The 24,015-nt window shown below is 45.7% G+C and overlaps 1 protein-coding gene across 2 annotated transcripts in view; it reads left to right on the forward strand.

The window, feature by feature from the left end:
- Positions 1-24,015, forward strand: part of GABRQ (gamma-aminobutyric acid (GABA) A receptor, theta) — a 73,596-nt gene that overhangs the window by 19,385 nt on the left and 30,196 nt on the right. For both annotated transcript variants that reach the window (XM_014955350.1, XM_014955352.1), the window contains exon 2: positions 6,946-7,013. In XM_014955350.1, the coding sequence (XP_014810836.1) occupies positions 6,966-7,013 (48 nt within the window). In that variant the 5' untranslated portion in view covers positions 6,946-6,965. The remainder of the gene's footprint in view (positions 1-6,945; positions 7,014-24,015) is intronic.

Below are 24,015 nucleotides of genomic sequence, written 5' to 3' on the forward strand. Positions count from 1 at the left end.
AAGCCTCGTGCTGAATGTGCTGCCTTCTGCACCTCTGACTACCTGGGATCTCTTGCCTCCTAACTAACCATGTCTGTCAGCCCTTGTATAACCAACTCATTGCTGCACGTAGCAGTGACGTGGGTTGTGGTTTTAAGTTGTAAACATAAAGCCAGGGTGCCCTGAGGTTCAGTGCTGTGAACAAAGCAGAGGCAGCGGCTTGGGCAAGCCATTTTCCGCAGAAAGAGCGAGTAGATACTGAACAGTCCTCCCTTCTTCAGGAAAGCAAGAATAAGACTGAAGGAAAAAGCCCTGGGAGTGAAATTACAGTCTGTGTGCTGGTCGTGCCTTTGGCAAGCCTGAGATCTTGTTTGGTGTGGGGGTCATTGACAATGCCAGTAAGTCACCGCAGTCCTGTAGCCACATCTGTCGGCCATCCTTGCCCTCCTCATGCCTGGCTGTATCACCCTGCATTTGTAAAAATGGTTCTCCCAGCCAGTGCAGGGCAACCTTGTCTGGGACTTTCTGTTTCTGGACTCTGGAGATACTGCTGTCCTCTGGCTTCTGGAGAGCTGGGGATGAGGAACAGGGTTTTGCACGGATGGAGTCTTATGCATGTGGGTATTTCCCATGGCCGGGTAAGGCACAGACCTGTTCTGTATGTAGGTTTAGTGGCTGAAAGCTCTAATTTTCTCTGGTTGGCTTTGTTTACTCAGCAGAAGACCTTAAAGCAGCTTTCCTGCTGCTGCAGGGATCTCAGACTGGTGATGCCACGGGCAGGGTGCAGGCAGGGAATGCTGGGGCTCATGCACAAAGCTGTCTTGAATAATCTTCCCTCTTGTCCAAAAGAGACAGTGCTGTGTTCCCTCTTCCTGCTGCACGCATGATGCACTCTAATGGCAAGAGCTAGGCTGCCCCTTTTATATCTCTAACCTCCAAGACAAAGTGAGCAGCTCCCAGGGCGGGTGCGGTGGGTTTGGAGAGGCTTCTGTGGTTTTAAGAGAATGCTGTACAGGGGAGGTTGCTTTTTTCTTTTCTCTGTGCTGGTGACATGTCATCTTCGCTTCAGTGGCTGGTTTCTGGATACCACGCTTTAAAATAGAGACGTAGACAAATTGGCAAAAGGCCAGAGGAGAGCAGCACTAATTGTCAGAGCTTTAGAGAACATGACCTCTGAGCACCTGAAGAAATCAGGTGCATTTGATCGAGGCAAGACAGTATTGGTGGGAGAGGGAGAGGGATGTCATGGTTTCTCAGTACATAAAAGCTGTTATTAAGGAAAGATGATTGATTTATTCTTTCACTATCATAGGGGGAAATGGTGAGACAAAACTACATTTACATTGCGAAGAAGGTTTAGTTTGGATATTTAGGAAAAAAACTTCAGTGCAGCGAAATGCAGGAAGAGATTGTCCAGGGGAGCTGTGGAATTTTTGACACTGGTGACTTAGAGAAACTTCAGTCTGCTTCCATGAAAGAGACGTGCTGTGCAACCTCCCAAGATGCCTGTTAGCACCTCTGTTCCTGTAGATTAGGCTAGGTTTGAGGCTGATGCCAGTCCCTTAGCAACCGCAAGCCTTGGCTCTGCCAGCGTTGCCAGGTTCACGTGGCCAGAAATGCATGAACCAGGCTCCTGAAAGCATTGGCTGTAGTTCATAAAATCAGTGTGGCTTCAGGTAGATCATAATATAAAGCAAGCTGGTTTTATCTGCCCACCAGTTTGGGATCTTTTTGGCTGTGTCTGTATTGCAGTTGGAGATTTGATGGCAGAGGAACCCAAGCTTGCTCTAGTCTAACTTTGTTGCGTAGGAGTGAAGGGAGAGCAGCTTGGACCTTAGTACAGGGCAGTTGCCCAAGTGAGCATCCACTGTCAGGTCACCTATTACACTGAGTTTTGTGCTATTGTCTTTGCTCTCTGCAGCTGAGGTACCAGGCTGAGACGTAGAAGAGATGTCCTGATCCAGGCTGCCATCACCTCTGGCTGTAGTGCAGGCAGACACGGGCTTGGAAACAACCTTTCCTCTGCAGTCATGCCATAGGAATTGCTTCTGTAGCAACATGACTCTAGGTTCTGGGGCTTTTAAGCATTATAAAATAAAATGTAAAAGTAATAACTGGTTGCTGGGAAAATATTGCAGATTAGCACAACTTGTTCTCTACCTTGACTGTTTTTGTATTTGACAAGTATCACTTGCAGAAAAAGGACAGGTTTTATTATAACTCTTTTGTCTGCTTCCCTTCCAACTTCCTGAGTACGTTTTTCACAGGCATCAAACTACTTTCAGGACAAAATGTTGATGATTTCTGCAGTGGTGGTGAGAAATGGGGACATGTAAGGGTGCAGTTCACTGGTGAAAGTGGCAGAATTTCTCACACTCACTCACTTGTGATCTTGCCCACAAATCTTTTCTAGGCACAAGATTTTTCTTTGAGGGGTCTATTATTTTTCACCCATTTGCAAGGCACAGATAAAAACATGGACCTCATTTGCCTTGTCTCAGATCCACAAACGCAGAGTTCTGCCTTTTTGGACAAATTTGCAGATGACGTTATCCCATATTTTAAATACCCTACTTTTGTATCCCTCTGGCCTGAAGCTATTAACATTGGCAGAATTGATGTCCTTTGTTTATTTTGTGTACTACTTACAGCCTGAATGTTGGACACCAGCCGGTCTAGTTTTTCATTGGGCTGCAGTAAGAGGTAGGACATGCTTTTTCTGTTGGCTATGTGTATGCTCTTGCATATCCCTGCAAGACAGTATTGGTGGGAGAGGGAGAGGGATGTCATGGTTTCTCAGTACATAAAAGCTGTTATTAAGGAAAGATGATTGATTTATTCTTTCACTATCATAGGGGGAAATGGTGAGACAAAACTACATTTACATTGCGAAGAAGGTTTAGTTTGGATATTTAGGAAAAAAACTTCAGTGCAGCGAAATGCAGGAAGAGATTGTCCAGGGGAGCTGTGGAATTTTTGACACTGGTGACTTAGAGAAACTTCAGTCTGCTTCCATGAAAGAGACGTGCTGTGCAACCTCCCAAGATGCCTGTTAGCACCTCTGTTCCTGTAGATTAGGCTAGGTTTGAGGCTGATGCCAGTCCCTTAGCAACCGCAAGCCTTGGCTCTGCCAGCGTTGCCAGGTTCACGTGGCCAGAAATGCATGAACCAGGCTCCTGAAAGCATTGGCTGTAGTTCATAAAATCAGTGTGGCTTCAGGTAGATCATAATATAAAGCAAGCTGGTTTTATCTGCCCACCAGTTTGGGATCTTTTTGGCTGTGTCTGTATTGCAGTTGGAGATTTGATGGCAGAGGAACCCAAGCTTGCTCTAGTCTAACTTTGTTGCGTAGGAGTGAAGGGAGAGCAGCTTGGACCTTAGTACAGGGCAGTTGCCCAAGTGAGCATCCACTGTCAGGTCACCTATTACACTGAGTTTTGTGCTATTGTCTTTGCTCTCTGCAGCTGAGGTACCAGGCTGAGACGTAGAAGAGATGTCCTGATCCAGGCTGCCATCACCTCTGGCTGTAGTGCAGGCAGACACGGGCTTGGAAACAACCTTTCCTCTGCAGTCATGCCATAGGAATTGCTTCTGTAGCAACATGACTCTAGGTTCTGGGGCTTTTAAGCATTATAAAATAAAATGTAAAAGTAATAACTGGTTGCTGGGAAAATATTGCAGATTAGCACAACTTGTTCTCTACCTTGACTGTTTTTGTATTTGACAAGTATCACTTGCAGAAAAAGGACAGGTTTTATTATAACTCTTTTGTCTGCTTCCCTTCCAACTTCCTGAGTACGTTTTTCACAGGCATCAAACTACTTTCAGGACAAAATGTTGATGATTTCTGCAGTGGTGGTGAGAAATGGGGACATGTAAGGGTGCAGTTCACTGGTGAAAGTGGCAGAATTTCTCACACTCACTCACTTGTGATCTTGCCCACAAATCTTTTCTAGGCACAAGATTTTTCTTTGAGGGGTCTATTATTTTTCACCCATTCGCAAGGCACAGATAAAAACATGGACCTCATTTGCCTTGTCTCAGATCCACAAACGCAGAGTTCTGCCTTTTTGGACAAATTTGCAGATGACGTTATCCCATATTTTAAATACCCTACTTTTGTATCCCTCTGGCCTGAAGCTATTAACATTGGCAGAATTGATGTCCTTTGTTTATTTTGTGTACTACTTACAGCCTGAATGTTGGACACCAGCCGGTCTAGTTTTTCATTGGGCTGCAGTAAGAGGTAGGACATGCTTTTTCTGTTGGCTATGTGTATGCTCTTGCATATCCCTGTCCTGAGGACACCGAGACCCAGCCCCTCGACAGGGATGGAGAAGATGAAATGGCTTCCCTGTGATCAAGCTAAGAGTAAGGTCCAGTGAAGGCAGAACTTTGCATACCTTCATCTTTAAGGTGTTTGTATAACAATCACACACTCCTGTGGGTTGATGGGCACATGCCCCAGGGGCTGCAAGCAGACAGTGGAGCCTCCCACTTGCCATGATAGATGGGGTGCAGAGGTCTTGGCAGTGCCCAGGGTGGCCAAGAGGAACATTGCTGACTGCGCGCTGGGTGCAGCTGAGCCCAGGCTGATGGGGAGCAGCCTGATCTCCACTCCAGCCTTTGCCTTGGAGTTGGGAGTCGGGCGGTTTGGATCTTATCCATGGCTCTGACACTGAGTCACTGCATGACCTCAGGCGCTCAGATACCATGGTGATGAACACAGCACAAATGTCTAGACAGATAGATTAGATTGGATAGACTCTGTATTTGACAAATATTTGTATATCACCGCTGTCAGTGCTCCCCTGCTACAGCCACCCATCCTGGTGGTTTCAGAGGGTCTTCTACACAGCAGGAAGGTGAAGAACCACTTTTTGCACTGAGGAAGGAGGGGATGCATAACCACAGCAACACAAGGAATGGTGGTGACAGACTGGAAGCAAAGCAGGCAGTAGGGCAACTCTTGGAGGGAACGATGCTGTGTGGTAGAAAGGTTCGAGAGTCGGGAGCTGGCTTCTCCCCAGCTCTGCTGCAACCCTGCTCATGATCCTGTCGTTCCTCCTGTAACCAATTAGTCTGTAAGATCCTCAGGTCAGCAGTGACTTCCTCCTGCTATGGCTTTTATCACAAGTCCCTGATTTCAGGAAAAAAAAAAAAAGAGAAACTACCAAAGTGAGACTCTCTTAAAAGCCTTCCAGTGCCTCTGGCGTAAGGGAGGATGCAGGAGAATCGACTCTCCCCAGAGTAACTCTTGGTTATTTTCCCACCTGATTCCCCTGTGAAAGATGAACGTAGCAGCACAGCAAAGATGTGGCTAGGAGTGTGCCTGTGCAGGGATTTTCAGAGGCTCTGCAAGGTCTCCTGAGCACCCCTGCCTCCGGCACCCCAGTAGCAAGCCAGGAGTGCTGGAGAAGAGCACTGCCTCTTTAAGGAGATTTGCATAGCAGGGCCTAATTACAGTTGTTGATTCTGATGTTTTCAGTGTTGTTCATATTCCATTAAAGGATAATGCCGCTTAATTTGCAGCAGAGGGTCTCGGTTAACAGTGCACCCAATCACAAGGCAGCCCTAATGACACTACTTCCCTACTTCTGGTAACACATAATTAAAAAATCACTTCATTTCCAGTTGTGTGGTTCTCCCCTCTCCCCCAATCTCCTAATTACTTTCTAAGCCATTTCATGATTATCTGTAAATATTTCAGCACTTAGATCTACTAATGAGTCCATGGAAGAGTTAATACCTTGAGTGGCATAACTGTTTGCCATTCCCTTTCTAGTACTGCATTGCAAGGAATCATTTTCCAACTTGCATGTGTGAGAAGACGAGCTTTGTGGTGGGATTGGGTTTGTGGTCGGGCTGTGAGGATGACAGGAGAAGGGTTGAACACAAACTCCATCTCAAGCTACAGGAGGGCTTTTGCTGGTTTTGGTAGTGGATGTGTATCTCTGCAAATTGTTTTATGTGGCTTAAATACCGCTGAAAAGGATGTCCTGTTGCCTGCTGGAGGGATCTGGTGGTCGGAGGGGCTTACGTAGAACTGAGTATGAGTCTGGGTCTAGCTGGGGTGCCCACACATCTGGAAGAATTGGCTGAAATGGCTGGTGTCTGTCCTGACACTACAGGTTTGTGGGAAGTGGTAACACAGCTCTTGCCACACTTGGGTGAGAGAGGGCAATAGCTCTGCCCTTGCCTGGTGTTTCTTCACAATCTCATCTTGCATGTCACAGTCAGTGGCACTTATTGCAGTGTGAGGGTAGCTTGGTCACTGGGTAAGGGAATATCTGAATTTCCCAGCAAACCTGTGCACAGATGTCTACCACAGCTCCATGCCTGCAGGCAAGAGGGCGTGGGGTGACATGTGCCCTGATGCCCATGGTATCATGTGGAATTTGATCTCTAATCCAAGTGCTGCTCTGTTTTGAAAAGCCACTGTACAAATGCTGCTTTCTCACTTCATAGATCTGGTCCCTGTGCTTGTCTGGTATCTTGGGTATTAAAATTCCCCTGGGGTTTTCAGACTGAGCACTCAGAGCTGACAGTGATGGAGAGTGAGCTGGAGTATCTTTCCTGCCCATGTGTTGCATGGGCTTGATTGCTATGTTCTTTGTATGGTCAATCAGTAACACCTTATGCAAGCCCACTGGGAGCCTACTGATGGTCTCCGAAGGCATTATTTGGAATAACCAGAGATAATTGTATAACTAGGGGGTAATTAACTTCCAGGAATTAAAGAATCAAGCTTAGGCTGTGCTACTCCTAGGGGTGAGTCTATAAGGCTGGGAGTTAGAGAAATCTACTCTTCTCTAATCATTGAACACATGTGACTTGGAGATCCTTGATACTTGAGGAACGTGAAGCTGCTTCAAATCATGTCCATGCACTTCTATGCAGTTCTTTAATAGCAGATATGGGAGGAAGGCTTGAACGTGGTCCTAACTCAGTCCATTTGTATTTCAGGTAACCCTGTCACAGTGGGAATGAGCATCCATATCTCCAGCATTGACCAGATCTCTGAAGTCAACATGGTAAGTATGGAAAGAAAGAAAAAAAAAAAAAACCAAACCCTAATAAACTGTTTTTCCATTTTCTGGTTGGAATGTGTTTCCAAGACAGTGGTTTTTTGGAGCCACCAGAGATCTCAGGGTGCACTTCTGAAAAGCAGGGTAGTCACACCTCTGCTTCCTTCACCTCCTACTACAGATCTTCCCTGCAGCTGGAAAGTTGTTGGAGGAAGAGTGACATTTGTCTGGTACTGAAGAAGTGGGTTTTTTTCTTCTGCTTCAGACACAGAATTTTGAGGGGTGATGGGAACTCTGATTTAAGACAGAAATCTTCCTCACTATAGAATAAGGAATTTAAGGATGATTTCTCCATGCAGAGAAAAAGAAAATCAAACACTTCACTGAGCTATAGCAATTGAGGAGTTTTTTTTTTCTCCAAATGTCTTTCTCAGCATACTGTTTCAGTCTGAGCCTTGTTCTTTCCACCCACTGAGTGGCCTGTCTCACTGTGCCTGCCTGTCAGTTGTCCCCACACCTTCAGCCCAGCCCCAGGCTGAAACAAACCTGAACCCACTGAAACAGCACTTGCAAGATGTGACTGGCATGTGGGACCTCTGAGGTACACACCACCCTGCTGGTGGTACTTGTGGTGTGGTTGGACATGCTGGAAGACTGTAGTTCACTTCCTAATGTGGGGTAAATTCTAGTAGGGTTAGTGAGTGTCTGTACGGGCACATTGAGGTATCCCTGGTGTTACTTGTGAACACGTGGATGGATGATCTCTGCTGGCATCTCCGGAGCTAGTGGCATCTTATCCAGAATAGATTCTCATCCTTTATCCTTCTGTGCTGGTTGCACAACCACTTTTCTGAGCCATTAATGCTTATGTCTTAAAAGAGTGGATGCAAATTGTGTGTCTCACTTGACACAAAAAGAGTGGTGGCTTTACAGTCAGCCTGTGCCTGCCATGTTTTAAAACAGTGGTTTTTCTTGCTCGCTGGTGGTATTTACTGGAAAGGGAGGCATCTAATGGAGATCTGGCTTTTGGGTGGCATTAGTAGACTGGAGTTTTTCATACCCGAGAAGAAAAAAATTATCTGCTTAGATAGTAATGTTTTGGAGTGAAATTTGTTAATTACTTTGATCATGTTTTGTATACATGTCCAGGCTTGTGCTCTCAGAAGCCCTTAGCACCCAGCAGAGGACATGGTTTGTGTTGATCATTGTCTGACCTCTCTTTCCTCTGGCCCAGAGGGTTTTCCTCCAAACTCCTCTCATTTCCAAAAGGTTGAGTGGCATGGAAGGCTGGTGGGGATCTCCTGGCAGCAGCTGTCCTGTGCCTCAGTTCCTGGCCCATGAAGGAGAATCGTAGGCCAGTTTAGGGCTCTTGTTATTCAAATCAATTAAAACCTTGGTCTCCCAATGCTCCTGTCCTATTTGTCTGTTTCTGGACTCTCCTGCCCTGTTTCTCTGGCCCACCAGCTATTCTGCTGTTGCATGGTGGGGGGAGGAAGGGAGGTGAGACAATCCAACTGGTTGTTTTGGTTTCCAAACTGCTTGAAGGTTATGGATGTATATGTTGATATGACCCAGGGTGAAGGGCCAACCGTGAACCTTCAGGTTCTCATATGGAATAGTTTCTTTTGCAGAATCTCTGCTATCATCCCACCATTACCACAGTTGTCTGCACAGCGTGTTATACCTTGTCTGGTAACAGTGACACTGGACAGTGAGTGTGTACAATCAGAAATTCAGGTACTGACCTATGTCCCCGTTGCATGGGGTAGCTGTGCTTGAGGTTAGGCTCAACTTAGAAGAGCCAGATGGCTTAACCTAGTTCCATCTATCTTGCCTGTCAGGGCAGCGCTCAACTTTGAGTCATCTCCTCCCCCAGTCTCAACTTGGACCTGAATTTTCCTACGTACTGAACCAGCTGTCACCCTCCTTGCTAGAGCCAGCATGAACAATTTGGGGTATGGGCCTGTAGCTTAGGACCCCAGCTTGCACAAACAGAACTGGGAGACAGTGAGGGATTTGGCTCTCAGAGCTTGCCTCTGACAACTGCCCTGGTCTTCCTTTGTGGACCTCAGAAGGACCTCCTGCTGGAGATGTGTCCAAGGGCTATAAAGGCTGATGGAGTGCTTTGTCATACACCTGTTGTGAGCAACTGTGGCCAAGCATGCTGTGTCCTAGGCTAGTGGCCATTCTCTTAGTGACACTTTTCAACCCTTGCCATGTGGACGCAGTGTTCCCCCCTCTCCAGTGAGCACCTGCCTCCCTCTGCCGCAGGATGTCTGAGAAGACATTTCTGGGGAAAAACAGCAACAATAATCTCTCTGTGGGGTGCATGGAAGAGCAGATTTCCTGGCATGGACCTTCACCCACACACTGCTCTGGATCTTGCAGGATTTGGGCAGTGCTATTGATGGACATTGAGTGCTTTGATGGTTGTGGTGTGGCTGTAATCAATCTGGGCACCAGGCACTGTCCATGTCGTACTTCTGTCCATACTGTGAAGGCACTTCTGAGCTTTTGATTATTGCTCCTGGCTCTCTGTTCAACTTGACAAACACCATTTCTCGTCCATCCTTCCTACATGTGTTGGGGGGGAAAATGGAGGGCAAGGTGACTATATGCGAGAACCTTCTCAAGCTCAAGATCTAGGAGAACCATGGTGAGGCAGTTTCAAAAAGGATTTAAAAATCAGAATCATCTTAAAGAACAAACATTTAGGGAGCAGAAGATTTCTCACGTGATGTAAATTTCCAGGCTGAAGGGATTTTATGTGCATCATTCTTCTGTGTGACAGATGCCCCGGGGAAAGGGCTGTGTCTTACCCCTGCTCTGGACATGGATAACAAGAAAAACAAGTCATTTTTTGGCATCGTGTGTGATTGGGAAAGGGACTGTGCAATGAATAAATTAAAGGCACACAAGTGAAGCTGCGTTGTCATGGTAACCAAATAGCTTCTATTGTTCCACAAGGAGTGTTATTACTTACTGCCCCTTGTAGGATAATTAATTAATCCTCAGACATCCTTTTGGGAACAATGGCCCTGGTGCTGGGACTGAGCAGGCTGAGGAGAGCCCCCAGCTCTCCCATGCCTTTCCCTGGGAGTCTTGGTGTCTGCTGGCTGCGTGATGGCAGGGAACAAGTGCGGTCAGTGACTAGCCATTGCATGATTCAAAAAGTTGTTTTCCATGGGAGTCCAGCTGGATGCGGTGCTGTGGAGGAACACAGCTCCACCCATGATCCAAGGAGCACTCCTTGCCTTCACTCCCATGGGAACTGTTTTCCCAAAATGATGATGTGCTGACATTTCGGTCCTGGAGGATATAGGGTTCTCTGCAAAGGCAGCACAATTATGTCTTTATGCTGGAAGTTCCCAGACACTCTGATACACCAAATGCTTTGCAGCTGCCTGTACATGTTTTGTGTTTCCTGGTGCCTTGCTATGTAAAGTTGATGCACCTCTATCCCCTTGAGGGTCATGCTCAGATACTTTGCCATTTAAAAGCTCAGAAGATGGAGCCATGTCAGGGTGCAGAATGTTCACAGGTACAGTGCTGGCTTTACAATGATCTTCCAATGGTGAGGGATCAAATCTAAAACCTCTATTTAAAAAAAAGAAATGGTACCTTCTTGTTCCACGCAGCTGCTGTCTGTGTGTGGTCAGCCGTATTTTCAAGCTCACTTGCTAGAGTAATGCTTTATTGCTGTGTCCTCCTCTTAGCCCTGCTAAGCAACGCTGAGCTGCAGCCTCTGTTCTTGTCAGTGATTAGAAGGATTATTTGTTGAGCCAAGATCAGTGACATCAATTGAAATGCATGGGAAAGGATGCCAGGGGCCAGGCCAAATAGGTATTGGGGAGGGCACACTTGACTGGCAGACCCTCTGGGAAGTGCTGATCCATGAAGATGAAAGGACTAGTTGGAGTCTTCATATCCTTGCAAGTTGGGGATTTAAAGGCAGGCTGAGAGGCGGAATGTCTTCATAATGATGTTATGTAGCTCAGATGATCTGTAAAGAATGGAAGGATGGTATATCCCAGTTCTCCTTAAAGGAAATGGGCTGGATAAGTTGTCTGGTGAATGCCATTTTGCTACAAGTGGCTGAATTTCAGTAAGCATAGAACAACATGCAGGTATTTATAGGTGCCTGTTGGTGTACAATGGTACTTGGACAGTGCTATGTTCAGACCTCTTTGTAGGGTACCCAAGTTACTGGGGAGCCTAGCAGCACTTCTGACTCAGGAGAATGAAGGGCAGCTGGAGCTCGAGCCTCCCTGCAGCTGAATCAGGGTGCAGGTTTCTCTCCTTGTGGCACGTGGACTGAATGCTGCCCCAAGTCACTGTCAGCTCGATGGTCAGACCTGCTTTGGTGGATCCAGTTCTGATGGTATCCAGTACCAATGGTGTCAGAAGAAGCTGGGAGCCTTCTCTCACTCCTGCATGTCCTTTCAATGGACCACTGAGGACTGGCCTGTTCAGGGTATATTGTACTTGCTGCATGGTGGGACTAGAGCATAATACTTTCAGCCATAGCCTTCTCTCTCTCTCGGCAGCCTTTGGGGACATATTTTTCTAGTACCAGACAGTTCAGACTCCCCTCGAGCATTAATGAACTATTTCAGTAAGGAAAACAACCAGGAGTTGTGTATGCATTTGAAATAAGAGATGGTTACCCTTCATAAGGCTTCAATTTTCCTGCCCTATGATCTGTGCAGTCCTAAACCTGCTCCCTCCTGTGTATCTGCACACCGTAGACAGCTCGGAGCATCCAGCCGTTATAGTTGTGATTTCTTTGTGGCTCCTATAATTTATTCATCCCAAGATGCTCTCCTACATCTGCAATAACATTGTTTCAGTTTGTTATAGCACTAGCTTTAAAGTTTTATAAACCTGGTGACAAGTTGAAAAGTTACAAGGGGATTGTTGCAGAGGGCTAGTGTAAGAAACCAGGCTTCCAAACAGAAATGTTTGCAGGAATATACCAGTTAAAGGAAGGATGCCTATGGGATTGGCAATACCTTTTGCTGGGGGCGAGTCTGGGGTGCAGACAGGTTAGAGGCTGACCTTGATGCTTCGCTTCATTACCTCCTGCTCCCTATTCCTGTATCACCTTTTGCCACGCTGCTGTCTGGTTGGAGTAACTCATGCTGGAGCACTGCACTGGATCTCTTGGGGGCTGTGGAAGGAAGCATCATGTCTGCTATCTCCCAACTTCCTGAAGCTTGCCTGAAAAATGAGATGCCTTGTTTGGCAAAGAAGTTTTCCCTTTTCATGAGAGATGTAAAGCATGTCCCAGGACAGCAATGAACTGCAAGCATTTTAAATTGGCGTTTAACACAAAAGAAAGTGGTGTTCTTGACCAGTACAGTTCATCCTACCACCTATTATGCCATCATCCGTGGGGCATCACTTTTCTCACGACACCATTTTTTTCATCTACTAGGCATGCTTGAAATAGCCTTTGTGGTGGAACCTCTCCTGATCAGGCTTTGCAGTTCTGTTTTCACTGGAATACGAATATACCCAGACTAGTTGAATCTCAATTTCAGTATAACCCATTCCCAGGAATATCTGTGCTTGACTCTGCTGTACGCTGGGTGCAGTTGATGAATGAAGGCAGCGTGGGTGGCTGGGCTCCATACGAGAGGCTTTCTGTGGTCCACAACGCAGCAGCCACTTAGGCTGTATGTTCTGGTCAGAGCTTCGGGCCCCTTCAGGAAAGGGGAAGGGAAAGGCAGGAAAATGTATATCCATGTGGGATTGCTGATCTGGACGCATAATGTCCAATCCATTATCTAATTGTTCTGACAGTCAAATTGTGTATGCAAACCCCTGGTTTCCTCAGGGCTGATGTAGCTTTGGCAGTAGCCTTTGAGGACCCTCAGCAGACCCTCTGTATGCCTGCAATAATGGAGAGAAACAATTTTGCTGCAATATGCCCCCAAAAAGGATTTTCTATTGGTATCTATACCCAAACATGGGTTTTTAAGAGGTTTCTACTATTATACTGTACCTTATACTACAATATATTCTTTTCAAATATATTAGCGTGTTTCTTATTCTTCTCTGTTTTGTTGCCATCTCTTTTCAATGGAGAAGTGACACACAGATTTTTCCCAGTCATTCTATTCTATGTGCCTGGATGTCCAAATGTATTAAAATAGCAAAGGTCAAAGCATTTAAATCCTACAGTCAGAGGTTTCTGGAGTTATATCTTATGAGATACAAGTATGACATGGCACTCCAGTGCTGTAAATGTTTCCCTGTAGCCTAGGGTATCTCCAGCCCTGTGACACTGTGGTGTCTAAACTGAGAGTGTGTGTGCACATTACCTCTTGGTATTTAAGGCTGCTGAATATTGAATATTGCTGCAAAAAAATGGTGAAAATAAGAGGCAGCTTTGGCACTGAAGTAATGATGGTGTGCTGTAATGGTACTGCAGGGGCTGTAGTCCTGTTGGATGGCTGCAGGCTCCTGGGATGGTGGTGCTGCAGGTAGCAGAGGATGCTGTGGGGCCTTGGTGCTGGAGAAGGGCCAGACCCTACTGGTGTGGCATGCTAAGAATGGTACAGCTCTGACTTAGGGTGAGGTATCTTCAGGCTCTGTGCTGACAAGTGCTTTTTTCCCCATGCTAGGGGCTTCTGTGTGCTGTGATTCAAACCAAGTTATTGCAGAAATGCAGTTGAGATGGAAGGTTTCTTCAGAGTTGGCAAGTGTCTGTACCTTCCTCTGCCAATGATTGCTTCAGTACAACTTGGGTCACGCGGCTATTGTCACTTCGAGTCCTGGTGTGCAGGGCTGCAGAGTTCTGGATGGCTGTTTGCTTAGGAAATAAAACAGTGGCAGTCCTGTACATGTGAAATAGCATCTTCCTGAAGGGGAGAGTCACTTGGGGGGAGCAAAAGGCAGTCCTGCACAGTGGTTGCGTGCAGTGTCCTCTGCACGCTGCCATCAGTTACATATAGTCACCTTGGTGGCCTTCTCATGTCTCTGCTTCTCCAGCAAGAGGAAGTAGCTTGTGCATAAACACACAACCACTTGGCTAGCTGAAGGAAAGCAACAACATCTTGATGCTTTTTTCCCCTTCTGCTAGAGGGATGTTTGGAGAAATAAAAGATGGTGGAAAATAACCTCCAAACCACTCCAGACATGGCAGCTTTGAGCTGGTCTCTTTTGCAGGCAGGAGGTACAACTCATCTAGATAGATGGTAAGAGTAGAAATTCACTGAACTCCTAGAAACATCTTTGCAGCTAAGCAGATGTCAGGGACCCATCTTATCTGACGTTGCTAGATTTGAGGTTGCTTTGTCTGTCCTTGCACTGGTGATATTCTGTGTCTGCTGAGGCTCAGGGTGACTTTCATCTGCACTGATACAGTCTAAAAAGTCAAGAATCAGATGTGGATATCTGCTCACACCACACTGCTTTTCTTTAACAGAAATCCCACTGATGGTGCTAAAAGATCTCTTGGACTAAAGCAGTGTATGAGGACAAGTAAATCATCTGGTCTGAGGGGAGCTCTGTAGAGTGATGGTATGGGGGAGTGGATGCTCAAGTTGAAACAAGCAGGGGTCCCCTTTCTGCCTGAAAGACAGGAATGGCCCTTCCACAAGAGTTTGCACAAAATAGTTAAGAATCAAGCGAACTTGTGAAGGGGCCTGAAGTACTCCCCATTTGTTGGTGCTGAAATTGGCTGCAAAGAGATTGTCCTGACTTAAAAACTAGAAAATAGGTCAGTGTGACTCATATGTCAATATTTACTGCATTTATGGGAACTTGTAGAAGGGGAAAATCTTATCTGTCTTCCATAATGTTTCACAGATTATCCCATTCCCGTGACAAAATTCTCCCTATGCCCTTGGTCCTGGTGTTGCTTGACTGCAGAGAGATTCACTATGTCTTGGAGTCAAGTTGCTAAGTAACAACCCAAAGATCACCACACAGGCTCTGCAAATGCCGTGGCCAGCTGAAAGCCAGGATCTGCACAAAGCACCAACACCTCCTTCTGAGATGGAGGTCTCAAGGACTCGGTGTGTATGTAGCAGAGAGCAGCCAGTAAAGCAGCAGTTCTGCCAGCTCCCTGCCACTGTACCTCCTGGAGATGTCCTCATGTGAGAGCTCCTCCTCTGCTTGTGTTGAAGGGCTCTGAAATTTTGGACATTAATGATGTCCTTGAATGAAATATTTTTGTTGGCTGAATTGCATGCTTTTGCCACGTACATAGATCATGATGAAGATGGTGAACTGTGCAAAGCTTGCTGAAACAAGCTCTCAGTTTAAGTAAGACTGTGAGCTGCTGGACTAGAGAATGACTCTCTGCCCCTTAGGCTTTCTGTTCTACCACGCTGGCTACTTCCTAGGGATCTGGTAGCACTCACATGACATCTTAATGGGAGACTTTGCAGAAAGCTCTTTGTATGCATGACTGGAAATTCTCAGTTATGGAAAAACTGTTAGGTAGATTGGCTGATTCCTAGCCTAGACCCTGAGTTTTGCAGCATGAATAAAATGAGGTGGCAATGTTTGTTATAAATTATTCCCCCCTGTGCATCTTCCAATGATGCTGTTATCCCTAAGGAGCAGCTCTGCAAGTCCTCCAGTATCACAAGTTCAAGCCTCAGGAGCGCTGAGTCAACCCTGCTCTGGTGCTGAGAAACAGAGTTCACATGTTTTGCTCACTAGGCGATTTCCCAAATGAGAACATTTCTGTGCTCTCACTGAAGAGGCTAAGTTCACCCTGCGTTTCGTAGGTGACTCCACCCCACGGCAGGAGAGAAGTCATGTTGGAGAGGATGAGAGTTCATGGCTATACGGTTTGCTGCATGCTTTCAGCTGAACAGTGCTATGTATTGCGGTGCTCCATCTGTTCCTGTATCAGCCAAGATATCTTTAGATCTGAACATGTCAGTGTTGTGTGGTGGTATGAACCACTTCAGCTTGTACCCCAGCATTCCTGTAGTAGTTAGAATTGCTACTGCAGAAAACTTTGCCCGGGATAAAAATGTCTTTCTTTTTTCCTTGCTTAAGTTTTTATTCAGGTTTTTACACAGGCAGAACTCCCACAGTCTTTATATATATTTTTTTTATATATATATTATAAAGCTGTCTGTATTTGAGAGCAATGTTCCAAACTGCCACCTGTTTCAATGGCAATGCTGCAGCATGGGAGAGGATTACTGCAGAATGCTGAAGTATCTTCCCACAAGTGAAAGCTTCATCTGGTTTGATTGAAAACCAAATTAGATCTTGAGAATCTGACCTTCTGACATCCTGTCATATATACGTTTAAAGCATCTAGCAACAGAGTGTATGTGCGCAAGAGTGCCAGCACCTCAATTTAGAACCTAGATCCAAATACAAGTGCGTGCGTGTCGTGTTGCTATTTGAATATGTAAATAAATGAGGCTATATATAGCTCTATATGTTATGTACATGTTAAGTGAAGGTGGCAGATACGACAGCTGAATAGCTTTGATAGCTTTGCTGTTTCTGAATGCTGGTAGAGGCTCCCTGCACGCTCCCTACATCTCTCGTGCTTGCTCCTACCCCTCTCAGCCTTTCTGCTATCGCATTTTTCAGGCCTCTGGAGAAGATCGTGTGTGGGGACAGGAGTTGTTAATATTCTGAGTCTGTGCTGAGTTGCTAGGCTACAGAGAAAAATGAACATTCAAGGAAAAGGGATGGTAAAAGGAAGAGGATCTGCTGAAATGTCTGGAGATCCAGAAAGGTCCGCCAGTCAGATGAAAGGGATCATTTTGGGGAAGGAGACTGTGTGTGCATGTGGGATGAAATGTGGGCAGTCCCTGTCGCCCTGACACATGCGGAGTCTCAGTCCAGCTCTAGCCAGAAAAATGGCAGAGGAGGGAGTAAAAGGCAAGATCCACTGGTCCCTTCCACATCACTGCTTGCCAGGTGTGCACAGCTGGCCTCCTACTGTCTGTGCCAGGGTGCAGTGGGTGACCCAACTGGAGTATGTCCTCTTATACATCCTTTGCCACCTCTTTGCAGGGTGCACTGAGCTCCCCATCTGAGGCTCTAGTGAAGAGGGAAGCAAACTCAAAGCATACCCACTGCTTACAGGTTGGACCTCATCTCCCTTTTCCAGTGCATCAACCTGCCACCACAATATCTCCTTTAACTTCAGTGTGACTGCAGGGGAAGGCAGCCTCTGGCTTCTATCTCCTTGTCCAACCCTTTTGATGCACTCCTAGGTCATGGATACACGAAGTGTTCACCCTTTTATCCATCAAGAGTTTGCAGCTAAGGTTCAAGGGAACTTTAGGTTTCACAATACACAAGCTCCTGTCCGAATACAGTCCCTGAACACATCCTCTTCCTTTTCAGCCATTCACCCCATAAATGAGTGTCAGGTATCCAGCCGTACAGACTGCGAGCCGTCAGACCTACCAGGTGCCTTGTGTTCCACTCTTCTGGAAAGATGGCTTTGCCCTGTGCTCCTGTTCCTGTCTGCAAGATTTCTGTTCCCTCTCAGTATTACTGGCTGTATCAGAACCCTCAGAAAAATTAAACAGTGCCTTTGGGTATTTTTATTATCTGGATACTTTATTTACCGAGCTCATAATGGGCTCCCTGCCAATAACTTTCAGCCAGCTCTGCAAATAGAGCTCCTTGGCTCCAGGACTGTTGGTCCTGGTACTGCAGAGAGCACTCACTCAGCATGGACAGACACTGCAGCTTGTTCTCCACCGTCCAGTTGGCCGTGAAGTCAAAGTCTGCTTGCTTGTGGACTTCCACAGCCTGCTGAAAGCTCCTTTCCCTTCCTGCATCCTGTTATAAGCCTGACTTGTTCAGCAGAATCGGGAGCGTTTCATACAGCTGCATTTTGAATGCCATTGTCAGTTAACTACACTGCACCCGTCCATCAGGTTTATGATCCTGCAGCCAAGACTGGGATTGTTAAAGTGGAAGAATGATAGTGTGGGCCATATCGTGCACACTGCTGCTGGTGTCAGCCTGGACTTGTTCCCTGGGCTTCACCCTGGTGTGACCAAGGGCAGACTAACCCATGGATGGAGGCAGGGGTAGACTAAATCCGTGATGATACACTGTCTGGTCAGTACCCTTGACAGTAGAAATTATTTTCTAGACCAGATTAGTTGATACTTCTGTACTTTATGGTTGTCCCAGCATGACTGCACAGTGCTCTGTTCACACCACAGTTGAGACAGTTGATTGCTAGCCCTTATCACTAGTGATAGCTCAATCTTACTGAGTTTATCAATTTAGGGGCCACAGATACACCTATGCACAATATTAATATATAGAAGCAGTCACCCCATACATAGAACAGTGTCTCTGTGTGCAGGAGTTTTAGGGTTTTCAAGCGCCATAGTTTGCATCCATTTTGGGGGAGCTTGTTGAAAAGTTGGCTTTGTTTTTCAAACCCCAGCCTGCCATCCTCTACCCTTAGGAGATCGCCCTTAACCTAACTGTACCTTATTGCCAGAAATGCTCTTCTGCATTTCACCATCTTAGCTTGTTCCCAGTTGTCCTTCCCACATGCTCAAACTTTGCTTTCTACAGGAAATAAACACCATTCCAACCTTTTGGTCAAGCCAATCTCTGCCAGCCTAGTTGAGGTGATTGTTCTGCTCAGGTCATTTCAGTTGCCTTACATCATTTAAAGGATTTGTTTGCCTTTGGCTGCTTCCTGAGAAATGCCATTTTTGTGGCAGTTTGTGGAACCTGGAATATTAAACTTTCCTCCTCGAAGGTAAAAGAGTGACTTTAAAGCACTGTGTGCCTTAATATTGTTGCAGAGAGTCTCATGGTTTCAGTGCTCAAAGCTATATATACAGCATTTTATTCTGTCATGTAAAGTAGTAATATTGCTTCATTCATAACATCATTCCCTACCTATGTAGCCCCAAACTGCATTGGTGGTCTTGACTGCCACAGGGAATTACAAGCTCTATTTATTATTTTTTTTTTCCACGGGGAGGAAAAGTCATTTCTGTTCATTACACACTTGCCTAGAGATGTTGGGGTCCCAAACTGCAGCTTGTAGGTAAGATAGCATCACTGTCTTATTTTTATAGATAAGAAAAAATGAGGTATAGGTGAAAGTGCCCAAAGTTTCCCACAGAATTAACATTGAGTGAACTGAAATTGATACCCAGAGGTGTTTTCTAGAGTATCTAATTCCAATGGGTCACTAAGGTGCTTTATTAACTGCTTTAATTCTGCATTCCTCTAGCCTTTATTCCCCAGTGTCTATGTGGAGGGCTGCAGAACCTTTCCTGCTTGGGGTAGAGTCTTACTGGGTTGGTGTCCAGTAAAACTCTTGGCAAAGTGAAGAGGAAGTTTCATTTACATATAAAAAAGGGTACAGAGAAGTGAAGAGTTCTGGGAGTATTTTGGAGAAATTATATTTTTCAGTTACGAGGTTGCTGCTGCTAGAAGCCTATTGAGCTTTAGCTGCTGGAAGTGAGCATCTCTCAGCAAGCAAGAGCTAAAAAAATCACTACCAGGTGAAAATTCTCTGAGGATGCATGCAGAGGCTGTGAAGCCCCTTTGAAAAGGTTTAGGAAGCATTGCTGGTCTTCCAGCATCACCTTTCCCTTGGCATAATCCAGTTTTCTTCCCCCCATCCTTCTGAAGGATTTAGAAACTGATATCTTCACTAGTCACTGTTCAAATGTCTCACTCAAATTTAATTTACTCTAATAGGCTAGTTGTTGCATGTTTAATTAAATACAGAGTGATTATTAAAAACATTTTTGAGCTTTAATGGCTGTATATTAGATATGCCCATATGTGTATGCAGAAAGGCACTGGCAACACGTACTGTAAGGCAGTAAGGGTAGTGGTGGGAAAGTATGAGAAGATGAGTTGGGAGAGGGGAGAAGTGGGATGCGGGGGCCAGCACTGTCCCATGGCTTGTAGGTGTGCAGAAGGAAGCTGTGTAGCATATTAGATTGGTGCAGGCAAACATAGCTTTCTGAATGCACCATGTTTTCCTGTCATGGGTCATCAGAAGCCTATGGCAGCATAATCTGCTTTAAATTACCAAGTACTTCAAACCAGAAAGTTTGTTTGAATATAAACACTCCCTCAGACCCCCTTTCCCAGCTATGGAATCATAACACTTCTCTGAGATTCCACAGAGATAGTGCATTAATGCTCATTTGTCTCCCACTGAGGTAATGGGTGACCTTGTGCATACCTAGAGAGAGGTTAAGACAATCAACAAAAGGGGCTAAGTTAAGATTTTGCCTTAAGTAAATATGGTGAGAGAGCAGGTATTTGGGAAGGTTTGATGAACCCATTTGGAGATATCTGATGCACTAGGAGAGCACAGATGGAAGCAATAAGCATTTAAGGATCTCCAGGAGGGGGAAAAACCCATGTCACCTGCACTGTCTGGGACCCATGTCATTTCTGGAATAGGCTTCACTTGCTAAAACACACATTATTTTTCTCATAGAGGGAGGGGTGTCAGCTTGCTGCCTTCCCTGCACTATTTCAAGCCAGTCATCCCTCTAATTTGTCATTTTCCTGGAAGAAATTACTCAGCTGGGGACTAGCTGCCTGAGCTCCCTCCTTGTTTGAGTATCTTACCTGTTTTTAGCTTTCCTGGTATTACAATGAGTTCTTGCCAGTTCCCAGCCCATCCCTTTGACTTTCTGCCTGAAAACTTATCAAATTCATGCATCACCTTTTTCTGAACTTGATGTATGGCCTTGCTTCTCTGGCCTTAGTTGGCTGTCCAGACAAAGTATGCCCTTCTCTGCTGGTTTGGCATAGGAAAGTATAGGAACCAAAAATGAATTTGACCATTTCTCATTAAGTGGGATAGACAGTTTCTTGAGTTATGATGGGGACGGGAGTGAAAACTAGCTGGTGATGCAGAAAAGGGAAGGTCAAACAATCCTGCTTTTGGGTGTAGAAGGGGCTCTGGGTTTTGCCCAGCTACTAGTTCATGGGGAACCGAGCGAGGAGACCAGAGCAGCAGAAATGGTATGCAGTAAGTCACAGATTTTTATGGCTTAAGAATAGAAACTGCCTGGCATTGTTTCCTGAGAGCTTGCCTGAGGAAGATGTCATGCTGCAGGTGGTGATTTTGGGAGTGCTGCCTGTAACACAGAATAAGGTTGCTGTTTCGCATGTGCTCATAGAGCAGGTGATATTCATCCCCGTGCCCATCAGTCCTGGTTTTCTCCTCTTGACCTCTGCTTCCAGCATGACTGGGGCTGTTAAGCAGATGACATATGGTGCTGCCTCCTGCTCACATAGGGCATTGATATACAGGCTCAGAAGTCTGAAAGCCTTGTCATGGGCAGATCAATGCCCTTTTGGCTTAGGACCCAGCTAGGTATGTCCTCTATCTTATGCCTGAGGACCAGCACTGATCCAGGTGCTGCAGGGATAGGGCATGGCAGGAGAGAAATAGGGCAAGAAAGTGACACTTAACTTGCACACCCTTAGTTGTTGAGGATATAGCTGATATCTGTCCCAGTTTCTGGACATGCATTCAGCAATTAAACGCATGCAAATTACTACAAAAGTAGATCAGATTTGTGAGGGGAACATCGCCATGAAAAGTACTTCTCAGGTCCTAAAGAAAATGAGTTCAAGAGCACAAAGACCTGCAGCACTGAAGGGCATAGAGCATATCCTAGAAGCCAACACATTCCTATTCCTCTGCGTTACTGACAGAGAGATTGAGGGTGGCAGGGGGTGGCACGGGGAATCCCTGATCCCCAAGTTAGTATTGACATGTGGTTATTCAAAAATAGGGGAGGTGAAAAAAGATTGTGGTTTTCTCACGTGCTAAGCTGAAACACGGGGAGAAGGGCAGTCTCTAAAATAGTTGTCACTTTATGTATAACAGTTGCCATGCAGAACTTCAGATTTGTAAACTGGGCACTGCCTTGCACCAAAAGAGAAATTAAAAGCAGTATTTTGGCAGAATACTCTCCCATAAAAAGTACAGTAAGTACAAGTGCTGCTGCCTCTTGCCCTAAGCAAAGGTGAGCATCTGAACAGACTCTGTGTTGTCTTAGAGCTGGAAAAACTGCTATCAGGTATGTCAGATTAACTGGTGCTTGTTAAAATTTGGGACCCATTGATTTATCTGTGTGGAAATGGACAATCCTTTATGAGGGCAGAGTAGTTTTCCTAAACAAGCTTGCCAGGGAAGAACCGTGGCTGTCTTGCCCTGTTCTTCTCCTGTACATTTTACTCTGCTCCAATTCTTTGCAGCTGATTGCAGGCACATCCTGTCTCCTCCCCTTGAAAATAATTCCTCTTATTTCCCCTACCCTCTCCTTAAAATGAAACATACTTGAGGACTACTTTGTCCTTTAATTTCTTTCCTAAGAATGACGGGAACAGGAGATGGTGTTTAATCATCAAAGAAGTTGAAGCCAACAAACTGTTCATTAGTCTCTGGCAGTGGCAGCTTGGTTTTTACTAAGTCAGATGTTCCATTTTTCTCCCTCTTTCTGGAGCATCTTGGCTTTCCTAATGTTCTTTTGTGATCTTGGACAAGGAGACCATATGTCATTTGCTTATATGGGGAAGGACTTTTATTTGGTCACTTCTCCAAAAGGAGGTGCTTTATCAAAGTCAGGGTGGAGGGGAAATGAGGGGGGAAAAAGTCAAGTGGCTCAGCTAGTGCTAGAGGCAAGTGGCAAATCCTCCTTTATCCCTCATGGCCAAAGCCATGCAGCAGCAAAAGAGCAGTGTGTGCTCTCCCCTTCAGAGAAGTTACTGCTTTCAGTACCTTACAAGTGCTTGGTGAAACAGGACTTCCACTGGCAGCCTGGAATAGGCACCTTTGCCTTCAAAGCCCCTCCAAAAGGTACCTGAGGCATTTGTTATCCACAAAAACAGACTAGGCAGAACAGACATCCATGTTGCCAGAAATACTGTATTCTGAGCAGAGATTTGACCCTTTCACATGCATTATTCCTTCCATTTCTAATCCTGGCTCCTGAGTCTAGTGTAGCTCCCAATGAGCATGCACACTCCTGCCTCTGGACAAGTTCAGTTCTGGGGGTTCTATAGGTCACAGCACAAATGAAGATTATCTGACCCAACCTGCCAACGATCCATGTCTCCCAGGGGCTCTGCTGAGGGCTGATGAAGCAGCCTGCCTGGGAGGGATGCTTCTGGTGAGCTTCTATAGGAGGATGGAGCTTCTGCCTTGAAGCGGCAGGCTCTGCGTCCTTGGGCTATTCTTTCCTGTTAGTCCCTTCCTTTTATGACTTGGACTGTATTTTCCACATTGATGCCTAGACCTTCCAAAATACTCTTAAGCTCCTGACTTCATGCTTTTGTAATGGCAAATTCCCCAGGCTTTGTGGAAAGTTATTTCCATTACCTTGCCTTCAGTCACTTCTTGTGCAACAACCCACTGCGGAACGTCAGACACTGTCATCATTCGGCTCTGTTCTCTGTTTAACCCATGCAACAGTTTCTCCCCCCTTGCTGCTTCCTGCCCCTGTCAGAGCCTCTATACTACTGTTGAGACTGCATGTAGTTATTTGTGTTCTGCTCAGCAGCCTTTAAGTATCTAAAAGGGGGTGAGACCCTGTAAGCGTGGGGTTATGATTGTTCACTGACTTAATGCAAGCACTACTGGGAGTCAGGAAAGAGTAAGTCTGATTTGTATTTGTTTTAAAGTGATGTAAATACAGTGAAGAGCTAAACTCACTACCACAAGGTTGCAGATGCCAAAGCCTGGATATTCTAGGAGATAACACAAACTCTTAGAAGAGACACTGAGTATCTTCAATTAAGCAGGTACCAGCTCTGGCTCAGGAGATCCTTAATCATTAAATAGCTGGAGAATTAAGAATCACAACAGAGAACCTGTTTTGCTTATATTCCTCCCTGCTATTCTCTTTGTTGCTGATGACAGGTTACTAATGTAGAAAGACTTTTGGTCTGACACAGTACAACTGTGTCTCCAAAATCAGCACAAGCACGCTTGTAAGAATAACACTTGGGAGGTATACCATGTGTGTTCTGCACGCTGACATGAGAC

The sequence above is a fragment of the Calidris pugnax genome, unplaced genomic scaffold, assembly GCF_001431845.1.
Source record: "Calidris pugnax isolate Ruff unplaced genomic scaffold, ASM143184v1 scaffold38, whole genome shotgun sequence".
Lineage (NCBI taxonomy): Eukaryota > Metazoa > Chordata > Aves > Charadriiformes > Scolopacidae > Calidris > Calidris pugnax.